The sequence below is a fragment of the Clytia hemisphaerica genome, unplaced genomic scaffold (assembly GCF_902728285.1).
Source record: "Clytia hemisphaerica strain Z4C2 unplaced genomic scaffold, Clytia hemisphaerica genome assembly, whole genome shotgun sequence".
In the NCBI taxonomy this organism is placed as follows: domain Eukaryota; kingdom Metazoa; phylum Cnidaria; class Hydrozoa; order Leptothecata; family Clytiidae; genus Clytia; species Clytia hemisphaerica.
Window position 1 is genome coordinate 194604 of NW_027104207.1, and position 13056 is coordinate 207659.

Here is a 13056-nt window from a genome sequence, read left to right on the forward strand (position 1 = left end):
CAAGAACACGCTTGATGACCTTGATTATACCCCTGCCTCGTCAGAACACATCAATATTTCTAACTGATTAGTTTTCGAAGATATGATCAGAACAGATCAAAATTTTTAGCTGGAACATACCCAGAACACATCGGAAAAAAGGTCGCCTTGCCGGCTGCTTTCGGTGTTAAGGGATAGCATCAAATCTAAGAAGAAGAGTTTAATCGCAAGTAGCCTTCCTTGGTTGATAAAATCTAGATATTTTGTAGTAAACTATGTGAAACTATTGACCTTATTGAATTATAGACTTATTCTCATCATTCCCGCGACATATCTTCGTCCGGGTTACATAAAGGTCAACAAGCTTTTCGTGACTTGGAATTTTAAAGACTACTGTTAAAAATTTAATTGACACCTAAATATTAGGTCTAAAAAAGTTAATTTAATTTCATTTTTTCAAGTTAAAAGAATATTGTTTGAAAATATGCCACCGCAAATAAAGGATCTTGTAAATGACCAAGCAATAAACCCAAAAGATAATTCTACATCTTTTAAAGACATAATGTCTGCTCATTCAACATCAACATCCAAAGCTGACCAATTAGCCTCAACCAAATCATCAAAGAGTATGGACTCCAATCACCATAGCAACCTTATCATTACTAGTTCCCTGACGTTGTTACTATTAGCAACACACGCTTCGATGGACAGCGTGGTCGGAAATCCTGCATCGGTAGAATATATTCCGCGATGGGCCGCCCTTTTGGGGATCCTAATAGGCGTTTTTCTTATCAAGTCTTGTATTATTTCTTATCTTGGATACAAATCTTCATTCATTTTATGCGCCTTGGGATTCGTGTTGTCACTGCTGTTCCATTTTGACCCTCAGATCGTGCCCTTAACATGCTCTGGACTTATTGAAGGTAAATTTTCAAATTGTCATCAGTTTAGTTAACACTTTTTAGGTTTTCTTGAGCTTTCTAAGATCAAAGATTTACGCTTGAAGGTGATATGAATAACTGAAATGAGAAGTCATCATGGCTAAGGCTCAGCTATCTGTTACCCTATCAAGATCAAAATTCTGTATGATATAAATTTTCTATTTTGAAGGTGTTTGCTGGCTGATCCTCTCTGTCACTATCTCTTCATACGTCACACAACTCGCTCATGAATATTCCGACAAAAACGAAACCACAAAACACCACGCCACCAGCAAATATCTAGCTGTGCCATACTTCTTTTACAAAATGGCTGAACTTGGTGTGCAAATCTTTGAGAAAAGTCTACATAAATCTGATGGTGAGTATCTCTACACCTTTCTAATTGCTCTAAGCTTATTCTGAAATGAAGAGTTTTAACAGAAGACTAATGAGGGGCCCTAATGACCTTATGATCTCAGGATCCAAAAGCTCAATTTGTTCCAATAGGCTGATAATATAAACAAGAAGCCCCTAACCAACTAACGCCTCCAAAATATCGAAATATTTGATAAAGAGATAAAGCGAAAGTACTGGAATCGCCCGAACTTTGAATTCTGAAAAACGTTAAAATTAAAATGCGCAAAATTCTATACAAACTTGATTTTGCCAATATTACCGAAGAAAGTAAATTACATTCTTGTTTAGATTTCTACACTGCAGAAGGTATTAATAAAACCTACTCCAACAGCACATTTTCTCTGTCGCCACCAGTACCATCGGTGTACCATCCACAACACAACTGCAGTCTTCACCTCACAATCAATGATCAATACACCCAACATTATGATATCTTCAATAACCAGACAGATGATTTCTCACTCCATTTTAAACTTCTTACGAACACCTACACAATCAACAACACTATCATTGGAGCTACTGGTGGTGCTTGTTCATTGGCCATTGCTGGAATATATCATTTTCTGGAGAACAAAGACAATGCTTATCATCATGAAGCAAGAACGCGCTCACTGCGCTATAATCTGATTTCGTCTTTGTATTTATTGAAAAATAAAACTCTGCTGTTTATGCTTCCCATCACTGTTTATTTGGGAATGTCAAGAGCCTATATTTACACAAGGGGCTTAGATGTAAGTATATCCCATGTATCCCAAGTTTTATTTAGTTATTAATGGTCACCATCAATAAGATGTGCGGATAATGAGATTGAGTATATCATAGATATTGATCCCTGCTCCATATTATAAACTCCATATTGCACACTCTGTACAGTGTCTTTTCCATACTGTCCGCAATTCATAGTAACAATCCTGTCACAAAGAATAAAACAAATTTAATTTCTTATCACGCAGTATACCATCTATTGCAAAGATACTAGTCTGACGTACGTTTTGACAATCTACTTTGCTGTCTGCTGTATCTCATCCATCGTATACCATTATTTGGCTGACAACCGTCAAATGCATTCCGTGTATTGGTTATATGGATGCATGACTGTCCACGTGATCTTGTTGGCTATGATGTTGTTAAAAGTGGAACATCCATCTTTCTTTCCATTTATTGTGGTGACGCTTTTGGGATTAAGCGATGTGGTTCTTTATTGCTATATTAAAGGTGAGATAAAAAAGGGGTTATTTAGTCAAGATCGGAATCATGAAATACGAACAATGGGACTGAGTTGTCCGAGTTTGTCTTAGTGAACTAAGGGACTGGGTTCGATTTTGTCTACGGGTTTAATACATCTTGTCAACCGTGTCGCGTGGTCAGGCGCGTGTCACTTTTTTTTACACTTTCTTATATTGTCTTTAGGTGCGAAAAAAAGATATGGCCAGTTTTAGGGTGGTGAAACAGACAAAAAAAATTCCCGCGCGGCAATTGGCAGTTACGGTCGAAAAGATGTTTTGAAAAACGTGATAACCTGAGTATCATTGCATCGATACTTTACTTTACTTTACTTTACTTACTCTTAATATCATTGAATGGAGTCAAGAAATCCTTAAATGCCTAGGTAATAAAGCTATTGATTTCTCGGGACTAACTTTTCAATATTGTTTTTTAGGAATATTTGGAACGCTCTACGAAAGCAAGGTCGAAGCATTATACACTGTTTTCGAATTCGCTCAAAAGATTGGGATTTATCTCTTTCATATAGTCATGGTGTACTCAAACGGTTATGTTCAAATTATAATGTTGTTGGTGGTTCAAGTGATTAGCATAGCTGCATTTACGTACAGTACAAAATTGAGAAATCGGAGAGGAACATTACATAGATTCGATATTCCATATTTTCTATGATATGATTAATGAAAACATGAATTCCAATCCGACATATAACGTTTTTTCAACGTCCATTTTACGGTATAGTGAATGTTATAAATGTTAGAAGGACGTATTAAAGACGTGATGCGGAGTCAGGTGAAGTTGAATAGTGTTGATTTAGGAATGTGATGGAATGACACAACACCAACCATCCTTTACGCAACAAACAAATTTTCGATGATCAAATAAAATCAGCGACGTTACTGTATTCCCAGAACTTTGGATACAGTTGAACAACTTTAGAAAAGATATTAATGTAGCCATTTAACGTGTGAAAAATCAAATGTAGGGAATGAAATCAGTGATTTTTTAAGAATGGCAGAGGTATATTTCTTTATTTTTTTGAAAATTATAATGATATCTATATATCTATCAATTTAAGGGTAGATCACCAGAAAATTGAGGTTATCAACTCGGTATAGATACCAATTTTAGGGGTGGTGATGTCAACTACTCCCGAACCTGAATCTTGAAAAATCAATTTGATGGAAGTAGCAAAAATATTTCTTAAAATATAATTAGAAATTGGCAATTGTAATTTTCCTTAGAAAATACAAGAAACTGTATAGGTTAATTTTCCTTGGAAAATACAAGGATTTGCTTAAGGTTGTTTTCTCTCAAATACGTTAGAAATTTTCCCTACATTATTTTCCTTTGGAAATACAGGAAAATTAATTTTAATTAATGTTCCATTCAATATGAAAGAAAATGTTTTCATTCGTTTTCCTTAGAAAATACAATAAACCGTTTACCTATTTCTCATAAAAGTAAAAAGAATTCTCAAAAATAACAGCGAGCTTAATTATAATGATAAAGAGTCGTCGCGGAAGACGCCGGGATGGCTTGTTTAAAATAAATTTTCAGGAGTTTGGAGATTACAATGTAAATAGTTGTTTTTTGAAACAAAACGCTTTAATTTAACATTTTTAACAAAGCAGAATTCTTATCAAATAGGAAATATTGATAATCATAGCTGACATTATAATTATTTTGAAAATATTTGATGACACAATTTATATTTTCTTATATCCGTTTCCATAGGTCATGGATTCTACCCAGTTTTTTGTCTGTAGTAAAATGTCTTTCGTTGATGTTGCGTTGGAGGAAAATGGGAAATATTCAATTTAAATTCCGAGTGACCAAAGATAAGCTGCTCAATAAATGTCTTCAAACGATCATAGAGTAAATAGTTTTGATAATCAGAGTTGCCGCTAAAAAGTAGTCACTAGCTCAATAATTAATCCACTAAGAAGACTCCTTTCAGGTAATATATCTTTTGACCAATCGTATAACTGAAGCTCTGAGATGTGTTAGGGAGCAGACAAATCCTAAAGGTCTCATTAACGAACTAGCCAAGATAGTCAATTGTGATAGATTCTTCATAGCATGGACGATATCGCAATCACATTTTGTACATGTTAGCATATACATAATCATTGAATGTGCTGGTACGTATGTCGTCATGAAGAGCACAAGGATGAACATAAAGGCCTTGGTAGCATTGGCTTGCTTCTGGTTATGAATTTTAGGTGATTGTGTATCCGCAATTGAGTTCTTTTTCATTCTGACCAACGCTTTTGGTGATTCGTTTCCTTCACTGCATTCGAATTTGATTTGCGAGACACTTGTTTTCATGTTTCTTTCTTGAACTGATTGACGTTGTTTGTTAGCCTGTGTTCGATCACTGTTACACTCTTTAGGTTGCAGTTTAAACTTGTATAATAGTGTAGTGATGATTAAAGAGATACCTGCCGCTCCGATGATTGTAAATGCTACAACAGCAAACTGATTGATAAAGCCAATTAAAAAGTAAGGGACTTCGAAAAGGAACGCTAAAGACCAAGCCATAATCAGTAGTTGTTTTTCTCGTTTGGTGATGATGCCGTTATGGTGGCGTATTGGGAACAGCATTGCAGTCATTCGATCTACACTTAAGAGGGTGACCAAAGACAAAGCCAAGACATCAGTATAAAACAAAGATAGCTGCATCGATGCCATTTCAATTCTACTATAGTTCATACCCATTGATTTTTTTATATTGACTTCAAAATAGATTGGTGCAGTTATGACAGCTTTTAACAAATCAGCTATCGCGATGTGAAAAATTAACAAGTAGAAAGTCCCTTTGAATTTTTGCTTACGTTGGGTCCATATGGATTGGAGTATCGCAGTATTTAAAGGTATAGATATCAGCATTATGAGAACAATGATGGTGGCTGAGAAAATAGACAGTCCAGTTTTAACATCCATGTTGGTACATTTGATATCGACCGATGCCAGACGCAGGATTGGATATCCGTGTTGAATGTGAAGTGGTGGTGGGAATGTGGTTGTTGTATTAAAGTTTTTTGACGTCATTTTTGCTTGAAATCTGGAGAGGAAATAATTATCGAAAACAATAAGATTCAAATCCCCGGACATAAAAAGCATGGAAATGTCAAAATTAATCGAGTTTTGGTCTGTTATTTTTACCCCAACTGGCTGAAAAAATCTTACCGGGTCTGTGAGAAGGGGGTATTGCTAAGATTCAAATCATGGTACTGACAATAAAAATCCTGAACAGTGAACCATAAAATATTTCTATCTTGTGGGGTACTAGGGTTGCGAGCTGGGTAAAAGGTGGGTAAAAAGTTGAAATTTTCCTATTTTTCCGACCCTTAGTGGGACTGAAATTTGATTTTCTGATTTTTCCGACCCTTAGCGGGACTTTGGAAATCCAAAAAAGGTTCCCTTAAGAGCGGCACATACTGTACCCTCCATTTGCCTAAGTACCCCCCCCCCTCCCCGGGTAGCTACTACACATTAACAGAATACATGGTGGATTCATAAATACCTAACTTAGCTAGAGTATACAAGCCTTTTCAGGTTAAAGACCTACTATTAAACTTCAACAACCACATTGCAAGATTTCAACAATTGGTAAAAGAAAAAGCATGCCCTTCCATGTACATAAGGTTTGCTTTTTCCATTATATTGAATAATCAGTCCTTACATACATAGCTAATGGAAAATTTAACGAGTCTTGAGATTCTAAATATATCGACAATCGACAGGGTGTAATGTATAATTAGTCAAATAATTAAAAGTTTCAATTGTAAGTTGCAATTAATTCTTGATTAAGAAATATAAGATCTTAAGAGGTATCACATTACAGTATTACAAGCGTATTACGTATTAAGATTTGCTGGCTTTTCATACTTTTAAATTCAAAGAGCTCGAATAAACATTCTTTATAAAAAGTGCACCTGGGACATTTTCTATTGTACTCAGTAATAAGGTTTGATTTTTTTTTAGCCATCCGTGCTATATTCAGAGTCTCAAGCCTTATACACAAGCATTGCAAAAGCATAATGAACTTTACGAAATTTAACGTGTATAGCCATCGATGGTATAGCTGAATTTTTCAACTCAATTTTTCCTTTAACATAACATTTTGGTGACTTATTTACAATTCTGCTACTTTCAAATGAAACAGTATACAATCGTAATTCGAGTTCTCTTTTGTGGGAGGGTCTTGCTAATGACCTAAAATGTTAAAAAATACTCTCGCTACACTGAAACATTTGTACGAAATGAAGAAATTATAATGTAAAAAATAAATACGAAAAACATCGCTATTTATTGGTTAGCAGTTACTTGACATTTTACGGAAAATGAAGGGGTCTCTTTTTGGCTTTTCTATTTTGATTTAGGTCAGAGGAAATATTAGTTACGTAAGAATATCAAGTTCATCTTTTCATGCGATAAACAGGACTCAAATTTATTGTGAACCTAAAATCAATTGACAGTCGACACCATTGTACTTTTAACAAAGCTGACCACAACACACTCTGTGTAGAAAAATAAGCTAAAGCTCAAAGTTAATCTCCATTAAATAAGTGCACTAAACTGTTCCCCATTAAAAAAGTTAAAACCTTGCAGCTTATGCGGAGTTTTCAATCCCTCCCATCAGTAATCGCTTCCAAATTTTACTGAGTAAGCATTATATGGCCCTCGCGGTGTCACAAAACTGGAAATGCTTCCTACGGCACTGTTATATGAATAATGTTTTTAAATATTCTTTTTTTCACCATTTTGTGAGGGTGTTTGGAGATTTTCTAAGGAAGTGGGTGGCTTCACCTTTGATTGTTCTAAACTTTTCCTTAATATTTTGGCTATCAAAGTCTTTAAAAAATGTACATACAAGTTAACGTAAGACATATTTTCCACAACGGCTAAAAAATCAGTGCGAAGAATCGTAGCACAGGGACTTGTTCAGTCTTTTATTTGAACTTCTTCAGTTTTAGCATTTAAAGCAACAATTTCTGCACTTGCACTTTCTCTTCGTCTCATGACTTCAATGACACCATACAAAGCACACCCAATACACATGACTACCATCAGGATGTAGATCTTGGCATCAACACATATGACGTCACCGTACGCGAATGAGATGACAAAACCAATAGATTCCCACAAACGATAATTGGAGAAAGCAGCTTCTTGTTGAGTTGGAAATAAAACACCATAGAATGCTGAAAAGTGAAAATACAGAATTATCTAGTTTTCATCTATCATTTGACGCAAGGAGGAGGAGGAGGAATTATCATCTGATAAGCGGAATGGCAGAAACGAACCGGAACAGCTCATAGTCTTGATCTAACCATTAAGAACGGTAAAAGCATGGATCTACAATTCCACTGTCAGTCAAGATCCACAACAATTAGAAACTAACTGCATTTGCTGTAGAAAAAAATATCAACATAAAAAACTGGCTAAAGTCACGACCGGTGGCATTGAACATGATCTGCAAAAAGTACGATCGATATCGATATCGATATCGGGAAAGGCGTCTCACAGACTCAGTGGTATTTTCTCCAACTGAAAAATTGGCCAAAATATCGTCTGCAGTGGTAAATCACACCTGCTTAAAATAATCAAATAAACAATCCCTCACTGCAAAATATTGTGCTATCTTTTTTTCCATCCCCACTGAATCTTACCAATCCCCATCGAGATTCAATCTATTATATTTGCCTTAACGAAAAAATCCTACCGGATCTGTGAAAAGAGGGTGTACTCACCATTAATTTGTGTTTGCCACACAGCATCAGAGAATCCCCATAACGCAGCTCCAAGGTAGAAGACGTAGACAGTATTTTTACTTGGTGTTAGCGTTAGAAACAAGATAAGGACTGCCATGTTGACTAAGAAACCAAAACCAATCATTGTTGGACGACCTAAAAAAAAATGATAGTTTTATCTATTGATGTCACTGTAAATTTACATCTGACTCAGACAAAATGACAAGAGGAACTGAGAAAGATCTATACGGTGATTCAATCGACACTTTGATATTTTCGCTTTGAATTCTTCCTGTCGAAGGCTCTTATTTCAACTAAGAGTTATTTGCACAGATGATGCTAACTGTTACAACTTTCCCGTGAAATTGCATCTTTTGAGCTTACTAGTACACCACGTTGTTTTCTATTTACTTCTGATTTTCGAACGTTTCAGTTTAAAAATAGTTAGCTTGATTTCTGGCAAAGCTCGTTTAGTTTTTTTTGTTTCTGTTAGATTTTTCCTTTTCTTTTTGCCTTTTAGTTTTTTTATTCTATGTTCTTTGTCATTACTATCATAAAAAAAACACCCTATTTATTACATACCAGTCCATTCGACGATCTTTCCAAGGAACAACGAGAAGAAGGCATCCACAACACCAAACGCAATCATGATCAAACCCACTTTCTCGATACCTATCGAACATGTCACGTATGCCTAAGATGTAAGCATATAGGGTAAATGTCAGGCCAATGTAAGTAAAATTCTCACCTATAATCTCATCAATTAACGATCCTTCAAATTCTAAGGCTCTAATGTTAAAACTCAGAGTAAAAACTCTACATTCCAGAAGTAAGTTAGAGCACCTCAAAATCATTCGTAATCGTCAAAATTTTGTAAAGAAATTCCTTTTTTATTCAAATATTAAAAGATGGAGATGAAATTTTCGCCAATTTTCCAAGTTTGGTCCAAGAAGGTTCAATTAGGTAACAATTGAAAGCACATAACAGACGTACCTTACTAAAATCAGCAAATACAAAGCCTTGTTCCAAACCGCTAAACATCGTGATGGGAATTAACAACTGCATTTTACGTTCTCTCAAGAACTTCAAGGTTGAAATAAACAAACTACAATTCCCTCGCTCTTTATTCTCTGCACTACTTTCAAGCTCAATTTTATCCAAAAAGAAAAATATAACCAACATAGCTAAGAAGCCAAACACTAAATAGATTCCCATTAGGATTTTGACTGTACTTGGTTCGGCAACTCGGTCAGCATTGAGAATAGTGGAGGGACAGTAATTGGCACCGCATTTTTCGGATACATCGAAATCGTCCGTTGAGTTGGAGCCTATGATGAAAAAAGACGTTACAGTGAAGTCTAAATAGCTTAAACACGCACGGGGAATACACAAATTTGTTAGAATCAAGGAAATTTCGAGATATGGAGTAAGGTTCATAAGGTATTTTTAACTGAAGGGGCTTAAAAATTTGTTCGAGTTAGAGAGGTTCGAATTAAAGAGGTTGCACTGTAGCAACAAAATCATCCCTGGAAACTAGATAAGGTTAGCTTTAGGTATGACATTGTTTACACTTTGAGGCCATCCACATTGTACGTACACAGTGAAGGGGGAGATGGGGACTTAGCAAAAGCGTACTATTGTTTAGATAATGTCTTTTCTATTGTTCTCTCCGTACAATGAGGGGAGGGGTATATTTGGATTATAAAATTTTGCGTACATACTATATGGATGACCCCTATAAGACTACGTAACATCTTCTTTTTCGTAACTATTTTAGGAGTAACGTATAATTTCTGCTCAATGTTCCTATCAGCTATTTTGCTTAAAGCTTCATGGAAGGGTTTGGTTTTGACTTTAGAAGGGCAAACAAGGTAAGATTTTTTAAAGCATTGATCTTTCTTTTTTCATTCAACCTTTGTAAATTCAAACCCGTCTAATATAAGTGAAGTTTGAAATTTCTGGTCTGATTTCGGGTCTAATATAGATATAGAAAAAATGTTTCAAATATGAAACATTGCGTTCGAGATATTGAAAACTTGTTAGTAGAGAAGGAATCAGACGGCTTGTTGAGCTATGTAGCATCCCGATTGGCTAGAAAACCAGGGTATCATACCTACCCGTAGGTTCTAATATTTGTGATGCGATCAAGTTTCCCCATATCTGTCCTGACTGAAACACCAAGAAGAAGATTCCAAATAATTTGGTAATGATAATGTCAGCAGATTGCCCTGTGCTTCGGCCTAATCGTATACCCATGGTTGTTACGTAAGCACATTTTGACGCCCATAAAGGTGCCGCACCTGTACCTAGAAAATAAAGAGTAGAAGGTAGGAAGAAAAGTAGTTCAATGATATAACACACCCCTGTATCACAGCCCCGGTGGAACTTCTTTCCACATGACAGTGGGATTGAATATTTTATCGAAATTCTATTTTTCTCAGCTCAAAAAAAATTCAGTGGGCAATTTTTTCTATTTCATTTTAAATGCGGATCATTAAAACTATGACAATTCCCCCATCGGGGACAAAATATTTTCAGCCTCGAATATGTTTTGTGATAACAAAAACTATTTGTGAAGCGATATGGGTGTAACATACTAACCTAGCAGTATTGAAGCTGGTATCAGCGTTCCCCAATGTGGATAGAACATAGATAACGTGTACACTACATAACCACTCATTGCCACAATGATAGTATACTTTGCACCTAACTTGTCGATCAAAATCGGTGGAACGAACATACAGGATAAAACCAGTGATGCATAAATGACACACAACGATGCTAAGCCTAGTTTAGCATCCGTGTGTATGCTACTTTGTAGATTTTGTAGAGCTTGGAAAGCGGTGAATAGGAATAGGAAGCCTAAACTAACAATGATAAGGTTTTTATATGTTGATCTGCGTATTGTATGAACATCCATCGGTATTTGGTGTTGATTGTTACCGTTTTGAACGAGGTTTGGTTCTTTGATGCTTAGTGCCGGTTCTTTTTGTGTTGTTGTTGTTTCTGGTGGTGACATTCTTCTTCTCCAGGAAGTCTTATGATGATAATTTTTTGCGCACCGACTATCTAAGGTAAAGAAAGTTAAAGGGACAATCACCTGGTTTGAGATGTCTGTCTATAAAACTTTCGAATCTTTTTGTCTACCAAAGAAGAAGCCAAAGAAAAAAAAAAGAAAAAAGTATAAGTGTTCTCGCTAAGACAAAGAGTGTTAACTTTTAGTATCTGAATAATTCAGAATTTTCAAGGCGATTCATCACTAAAAGGGGAAGGCTGGCTAAAGCCTATTTTTATCCAAATGTTATGGTTTTTCCAACGGTAACTACAAAGGGTCTGGAAACCTCTTCGTCCCTGAGATAAAAGCCTTCAAATAAGGGGTCCCTCAGCTATTTGACTGAAAGGGTTAAACATCGTCACATTTCCCATACATTAAAGTTACATCTAGCCGCTGCACGCATAATATCCCCCTGATATGTTTTGATATAGGGGAAGCTCATTGTGTATAAAATTCCCCTCTGGTGCATGCAGTATACCCAATGGGAATCAATCCAAAATTTGTCTTGAATTCTAACAGGTTGGACTATTTTTTTTAAATCACTGTGGTTAGATGTAGCGAGAAATGGAACTTCTGTTGACTAGAGAAAATGGTATCATGTACACAACCAACTGACAACAATCATCTCTTAGAATGTAAAATTTAAAATTTAAACGAGACTTTCTACCAACCAACGCACACCTTATAATTTCCCTTCTCAAGTAGAAAACGAGATCACGTTCATTAAAATTGAATGTAGTAATGTTTACATGGGTACTATGAAATCAAAACAAACAGTACGACTACGTTTTTATTGATACATTTGTGTTTGAGAGATGAAAACCAAATTATACGTATCGGCTTACAACACTCTAGATATAAAAAAACCCTAAGCCTGCACCAAACAGTTCAAATTTTTAGGTGTGGCAACATTTCAGCTTGTCTAGACTCGGAGGGGGGGGGGTACTCAGGCAAAATGGGTGCTAGGTATGAACGGAAGATGAGGGTCGGTTTTTCACCTTCCAACGTCTCTCTGAGGGTTACAAAAATCAGAAAATTTCAAAGTAGTCCGTCCTAAGGCTCAGAAAATTCACGATTTTTAGGAAATTTTCTTGATTTCGAGAAAAAATTGTAAAAAAGTCTCTCTAAGGGTCAGTTTTTGGAGGTCCCGTCTGTACATACCCCTTATCCACCAACCCTAGTAACCCTCCCGGGTCTAGACTGTACGCTACAAAGGGCAACCAAGATAAACGCATCTACAGAAGCAACTAACTTTGCGAAAGAAGTTCTTACCTGAGCCTGTTGTAAAGGCAATGATTATGTGTGAATCTTCTCACTTGATATTTTTCGACGACAAATTATCCACCAAGTGAAAGCATTAGGGGTAATAAGAAAGTAAAGTTTGTTTTGTCACTACTATATGCAATGCTAATGGCTGTATTAGGGTATAGTACATTTTTAGCTAATATTTGTGAAAATTGAGTCTCACGTCAGTTAAATTCTTTTGAGCCTTCTTATCGGTACGGTACGACGCTGTTGATGCCGAAGGTCAAAATTCCGGTGGTAGCCATTTGTATTGGATTAGTATACAGCAATTTGAAGGTATTTGAACTGAAGTAAAGACCACAAGAACAAGAGTTGAACTCTTGACTTGATGAAATTCAAAGGTAGACATTTCCTGATTTTTTGGAGGGAGTGAACGTGTTTAAGCAAACATTACTTC

General features: G+C 35.9%; 3 protein-coding genes across 3 annotated transcripts; 1 reads left to right on the forward strand and 2 right to left on the reverse strand.

Annotated features, from left to right (window-relative positions):
- Positions 1-443: 443 nt before the first annotated feature.
- Positions 444-3898, forward strand: LOC136815419 (uncharacterized). Its single transcript, XM_067071865.1, has 5 exons — positions 444-902; positions 1090-1278; positions 1605-2047; positions 2270-2531; positions 2977-3898. The coding sequence occupies exons 1-5, from the start codon at positions 464-466 to the stop codon at positions 3210-3212; spliced, it is 1569 nt and encodes a 522-aa protein (XP_066927966.1). The 5' UTR covers positions 444-463; the 3' UTR covers positions 3213-3898.
- Positions 3899-4496: 598 nt separating this feature from the next.
- On the reverse strand, positions 4497-5234 carry LOC136815386 (uncharacterized). The gene has a single exon (XM_067071822.1). It carries the CDS (start codon positions 5232-5234, stop codon positions 4497-4499), a length of 738 nt encoding a protein of 245 aa, XP_066927923.1.
- Positions 5235-7247: 2013 nt separating this feature from the next.
- Positions 7248-11404, reverse strand: LOC136815421 (protein unc-93 homolog A-like). The gene is made up of 6 exons (XM_067071868.1): positions 10901-11404; positions 10417-10605; positions 9293-9627; positions 8882-8993; positions 8300-8455; positions 7248-7750 (listed from the first exon to the last, which is right to left on the reverse strand). The coding sequence occupies exons 1-6, from the start codon at positions 11316-11318 to the stop codon at positions 7491-7493; spliced, it is 1470 nt and encodes a 489-aa protein (XP_066927969.1). The 5' UTR covers positions 11319-11404; the 3' UTR covers positions 7248-7490.
- Positions 11405-13056: the final 1652 nt, after the last annotated feature.

Bases quoted from the DNA above. Each gene is read 5' to 3' on its own strand.
- LOC136815419 (XM_067071865.1), top strand. From the start codon at position 464: ATGCCACCGCAAATAAAGGATCTTGTAAATGACCAAGCAATAAACCCA. The intron at 903-1,089 runs GTAAATTTTCAA...TCTATTTTGAAG, and splicing joins ATGCTCTGGACTTATTGAAG to GTGTTTGCTGGCTGATCCTC. The intron at 1,279-1,604 runs GTGAGTATCTCT...ATTCTTGTTTAG, and splicing joins AAGTCTACATAAATCTGATG to ATTTCTACACTGCAGAAGGT.
- LOC136815386 (XM_067071822.1), bottom strand. From the start codon at position 5,234: ATGGCATCGATGCAGCTATCTTTGTTTTATACTGATGTCTTGGCTTTG.
- LOC136815421 (XM_067071868.1), bottom strand. From the start codon at position 11,318: ATGTCACCACCAGAAACAACAACAACACAAAAAGAACCGGCACTAAGC. The intron at 8,994-9,292 runs GTACGTCTGTTA...CTTACATCTTAG, and splicing joins TATTTGCTGATTTTAGTAAG to GCATACGTGACATGTTCGAT. The intron at 8,456-8,881 runs GTATGTAATAAA...ATTTTTTTTTAG, and splicing joins AAAGATCGTCGAATGGACTG to GTCGTCCAACAATGATTGGT.